General features: G+C 29.5%; 1 protein-coding gene across 1 annotated transcript in view; it reads right to left on the bottom strand.

Moving 5' to 3' along the window:
* Nucleotides 1-6,000, bottom strand: part of LOC113373663 (protein jagged-1b) — a 363,880-nt gene that overhangs the window by 44,617 nt on the left and 313,263 nt on the right. Inside the window, exons 13-14 of the mRNA XM_026613946.1 lie at nucleotides 137-280; nucleotides 15-38 (exon numbers count right to left, since the gene is read on the bottom strand). Of these exons, the coding sequence (XP_026469731.1) occupies nucleotides 15-38; nucleotides 137-280 (168 nt within the window). The remainder of the gene's footprint in view (nucleotides 1-14; nucleotides 39-136; nucleotides 281-6,000) is intronic.

Raw genomic sequence — 6,000 nt, 5'->3', positions numbered from 1 at the left:
TCTTCCTGTTACACCTTCACAATCATCTTCTGAACCTCCTGGTAAAAGAAAGAAGAGGTAATAGGTCAGAAATCGTAGAAAAATCATAAAAAATGTCGATAACATATTACGAATATTTAATATTATTATTACTAACCTATAACACCAGAATTTGACATTTCCGAGCAGAGTCGTCCACGTGTACCGGCAGAACAAAGACATGTAAATGCTGCTCCATTGGGTCCACCTAGTAGACAGGTACCATTGTTTTGGCAGGGATTTGGCATACACCCATCGTTTGCTGGAAACAAAATTAAAATGATTAACTTAAAATCGTTAAAATTCCTTATTTTATTTAATTAACAAATTAAATTATCCTGGAAAATAAATCGAGAGAAATAACTAGAATACTAGCACAGAATTATATCTGTAAGTTTATTGCTGATTAAAGTAATTAATGAGAAAGGTATTGATATTTTAAATTTAGATTCATCGTATGCTGATGATACTGATGCCAAACACCTGTTCACCAGGAAGACGTCAATTTACACCATTTTAAGCAACAGAGGATAAAACATTGCGTTCTCAACTCCAAGAGTCTATATTTCCCTCAAATTTGATTCCTTAGATTTATTTCACCATTAATCAATGTAGATAAACAATAAAACGCCTACTTCTTCAGTGGATGTCATATTTTGAAATAAAACCTGTGATATAGACATAGTTATTTTGACTTTGAGTCCTTAACACCGACATAAGACAGTATTTTTGCTGTATTTCATAAGCTTCGACGTTTATGACTTGACGCTAAAATAATGTCAACGACGTAACTGTAAAATATGTATATCTAAAATCCAACTTTTAACTGTTTGTTTAGAGCAAGTTGTCCAAAATTGAGTAAGTAAACCATAATTAATTTACAACATTAGCAGAATATAGAATATTGATAGAAGATCGATTCAGATTTGATAGCAGATAAAAAAATGATTGATAGTTCCCTTCCGATACATTTAGAATCTAAAAACAGTGATAAACTCGATATAGGTTGTAATCCTATGCAATAGCAATGTAGCTGGAAAATTTTCTTAAATTTATAGATGTTCTAAATTCATAAGAAGTGAAATTCATTTTCAGCCGCTAGCCTGCCCACCGGACCATTAAAGACCAAATCACCACTCATTTTAAATCATTTCTTCAGTTTTATTATTTTATAGTATATTGTAGATCGCAGAATAAGTCTTGAAAAAAAATTACAAACAATGTTACTTAATGTGTATTGATAGTTGTAGCATCGACTTTATTAAAAAGCAATATTTAGTTATTTCCCGTGGTATACTCCTTCTTCTGTCTCTCGTTTTTCAACTGTGTGTTATATTTATTATTTTTTATTCGTTCGGAATGAGAAACCAAGAACCTTGCAGGGCATCGCATCCGAGTCCGGTAGCGTACGTATGGAACGTCGTTCACGGTCTGAAGGGTTCGCGAACTTGCCGGCCCGACTGTGTGCAAAGCACCAGTATGGAACCAATTACATCCTACAATGAACGCGAGTATTGTACAGAACAGGACTTTCGGATAACAAATATTTTAAAATCCGGTAGGCTTTCCTAAATCCAATAGAGAGAAACTCGAGTCGATCCTTGGAACTCCAAGTGACTTCTTTGACTTTGATATCAAGTTCTGGTTCCTGAACTCGTGTGATGTGAATTTTTTAGAAGCTGCCACGTTTTGGAAAACTCATTCGTTTGTAGGAGCCAAAAATAAGTATGTAATATATATGCATTATTTTTCTAATTTTTTTTTCAAATATTTTCACAAAAAATCTTTGGTCTGATATGAGTATCTTTACTGCTTTAACTTAATTTAGAAGTCTAATTAGTATAGTTAAAATTGTTTAATTAGAACGATTTTTTTTGCAATCGGAATAAACATTCTATGAGCTATTTAGTACAATTGTAATCACCCACACATAAAATTATTGCACTAAATTTTTGTAAATGAATAGTTGTCACTCCAATGAGTGATTCACAGCACAGGTCTCCAAAGATTAGAGTGAATTTAATTTTTTTTTAATTTTTGAAGGCAATTTTTATATTTTATATATTTTACAGTTATTTGTTTCATAATAAAATTATTTTTACGCCTGTCCTAAAATGAACAATAATTAAAATTGTACGATTGAAAAAATACAAGTCTTCTGGTCATTGCTAAGGATTAGACAATAATTAACCATTTTGTAAAAAGTAGGTACAATTTGTAGGTACTATACATAGAAATTATAGTTGTTATTAGTTATAGTAGTTAATCATAAAAATATAAGCCCTTGATTATGAGAAATTACAAAATTTAATTTTTCAAATTTATTTCAGAATAAAAATGCAAATATTGAAAATAGGAGTGTATCATTTGACTATCTAAGAAAAATTACTAATCAAAATATGAAGTACTCATTAATAGATTGATCGTTTTGTGAAAATACAGCAGAATTTGTTGTATGCTATGCTATTGCTCATTTTAGTTTATGAATCAATATGATATATGTCATATTGCATTCGTACTATGCAAATTCTCCTCCCCAATTCGTCCCTGTTCGCTTTGGTTACGTAGCGTAACCGAACTCATTCATATCAGTGATTTATTTTTTTTATATAGAGAAATTTGTCTTGGCTTATGGTTTTATATTAACAATAATCCTTGACATGAAAATATTAAAATGATCACCTGCCGGCATACTGTTTCACATCAATACTTATATTGTTTGCATGTTGGTTTCTTTAAAAGTTGTTCGGCTTGAGAAAATAACTATGTTAAAAATACATTCTTATTGTGTGAGATAGCTAGGAAAATTATGTTAAGTATAATAATATATCCACGAGATAAATATGGTTAAAACTGGGATTTTCAAAAATATTTTTTTTAAGTTTCTGCCCTGTACCTGTAGCTCTGAAGAACCGCATCGCACGCAAACACTGGATTTATAAGAAGTAACCGGTACATATACTTCGATCAAGAATAATCCGAAACAAATTAAATTGCATAAAGTACGAACAAAATATATGAACGCACAAATATTACCAATACACACAACTCATCATCTCTGAACGATATTAATGGTACGAATAAATTTAACGCCATGCCATAATTACAGAACATTAAATGATAGCAATACATCTATAAGAGTATAAAGAATATAGAGATACGTGTATATATGGCGATATATTGATACAAAGGGGCGGATTTAGATTTCGGACTAATTTACTGCAGAAAAAAACACCAAAGATGAGAATGCAATAAAAACACTAATACCACTTTGCTAAAACAAATCCTTTAAGAGCGCCTTTAGTGAAAACTGATCAGCAATATGGAATTGACAATATCAAAACAGTGCAATGAACTTTGCATTGGGACTCATTTTATTTGCCAAAAGTCATTATTATGAAATTGCCTTAAAAATAGCTGAACTTAAAAAACACTAAAAAAATTTAAATGCTAGAAGCTTATAACAGAGATTATTTAAACTATAAATAATATGTTATAATTGCCATGAGCATAGATAAAAGAAAGGCCTTTTGGTGCCTTCACTTGGGGGCTAGGGACTCATTGCAATAAGGGTAAGTACTAAAGGCGTTTTTTCACAGGATCCTAAAAAATTTTAAATTATTTTTTGTCTCGAATGTACAAGTAAACTGTCTTGTATGATATTATCATAGCTGTGCAGGTCCGTCATGTTATATAAAATTGTACTATCATAAAATTGCGGTTTGTATTATTATTATCTACAAATTTTAAATTTTATATATGTTAATTTGCTTCAAATTTATCAATCTTTGTTAATGTGTAACAATATTTCCAATAATCCAATAATTAAAATATAATGTATTTCAAATCCGGCCCTAAATTGCACGCATAGCGTTTGAGAATTTTTTTACTAAAATATGAACGCCGATGCTGAAGCGAAATGGCAAAAAAGAAACTATGTTCCTTCTTCTCGGCCATTCTTTACTTCGTTGCAAATCAGTGATGGCCAAAAAATATTATTAAAATGAAGACAACGAAATAAACTTAAAAATTTAGGAAAAAACTATAAAAAAAATTTGGTAATTAGAAAACCAGTTACAACAGTAATGTTTCGGTAAGGTTCCAGAAGGCACTGCCACTGAATGAAATATCGTTACGCACAAAACAATCTGCAATAAGTACAATAAATACAATTTCTTATACCCATTATTATTTTCAGCCCAAAGTGAATACTTAAACCGCCAATTTATCATCCCTGATCAATACTTTTTCTATCTTCTCCAAGCCGAAGTTGAACTAGACAGTGGTCACGCACCGAGTTAGTACCAGCACGCCATTCGCATATTGATAAAAATTATTGGATTTTATTATGTATTCTATGAACTAACAACCAAATATTTATGATGTCATAAACTTTTTTACGCATATTATATTTGTCTCTTGTCTCTTAGAAAAATAATAGAAGTCACCAACATGGTGATGATCAAATGACCACACAACTGAGTTTTCAACACACAAATTAGGGGGAGGAAACCCCAATAATTTCTATATAAACTGAACTTCGTTCATTTAATTTATAATTATTCGCATATTTCATTCTCGTAAAAGTTGTTGTCTGCTGATATATGATTCAAAATATTTACGTTCTCAATAAGAAATATGCATTTTGTATTGAGACTTGGTCATTGTTCTTTATCACAGCATGCTACCTATGAAATACAACATATAGTGTATTGTGTATATCAAAATAACATATTCGAAGTCTATATACAGGCAACAATAAAGATGTTCTTAAGGAATGAATGATAAAATGTAATTTTGAGAACAATATGTCATAATCATCATTTGTTATAGATGTTTTGATATCACCGACTATATACTCATCAAAGTAATCACATAGATATCATTAGATAAATAAATATAAAATAGAAATAGTGGATCTTGAGAAACTCATTTTTTTAGGTTCATAATCATATTTATTACTTAATAACTAATTAATATGAAATTTTCAATTTTAAGTTTCAATTACACGTTATGTTTGCAAGTTTACTACAAGCGAAAGGAGTAAGTGTGAAGTACTGATTAAAAATAATAAATGCACTGATAATTTATTCATTATTCCAAGTGTTTGTTAACGTGCATAATATTTTAATTCAGGATCTCTTATCTAAATCAATTCAAGCATAAATCTCTTCATCTATTCTTCGAAAAATGTAATCACATCACTAGATTTCTAAGCAATTTGAATGCAACAAATTCAGTTAATAAATGTTTCCTTCTGTGAATGAACACATATAAAAATTTATTTACACTCATTGTGTTTTTTAGAGAAACCACAAAGTCTCATCAATTGTCCAAAGTTAGAAAAAAATATACAAGTGCATGTAACAATGAACTATGAATATAATTAGTGAAAATGGGTTTTAGTAAAACTTGGGGGACCATATCTTTTTCTTCGCATGAGCGACCACCGGTCAAACGATAATGTACTTAAGACACGATATTTCTGAATGTATATTATTTATGAAATTCTAATGACATTATTATGAATTCATAGTTAGAATTTTTGGAATAACTCAATTTATGGAGGAGCGAGCAATAAAACGCATTTGGAATTTAAATTTTGAAGTAGTACTTCAATTTTGGGATCTTTATAGCAAGGGAAGCAATATTTGTATGAATATAAATCATTTGTGTATGATTGTAATTTGTTTGAATATCAAAACTATGGATAAATAGTTTTTATATTAATCGAGGGTATAAAATTGTTTTATGATAAATTAATATGATACCAAATAATTCTCTGAGAATTTTGTTTTATTATATATTAAAACATCCGTTTTAAAAAAATAATTTTAATTGATTTTTTCCATTTATTTAATCCTCTAGACTTAATTAAGTTTTGAATATAACCGAAACGGAAAATTGAAAAAATTTAACCAATTTTTATTTGACTATTATATTTATAATAATTGCCCATGCATAAATTGTATACATTGTCTA

This window comes from Ctenocephalides felis, unplaced genomic scaffold (genome assembly GCF_003426905.1).
Source record: "Ctenocephalides felis isolate EL2017-DRISC unplaced genomic scaffold, ASM342690v1 CF-g0.4_SCAFFOLD_01604, whole genome shotgun sequence".
Classification (NCBI taxonomy): domain Eukaryota; kingdom Metazoa; phylum Arthropoda; class Insecta; order Siphonaptera; family Pulicidae; genus Ctenocephalides; species Ctenocephalides felis.
This window is presented reverse-complemented; position numbering and strand designations above follow the sequence as displayed.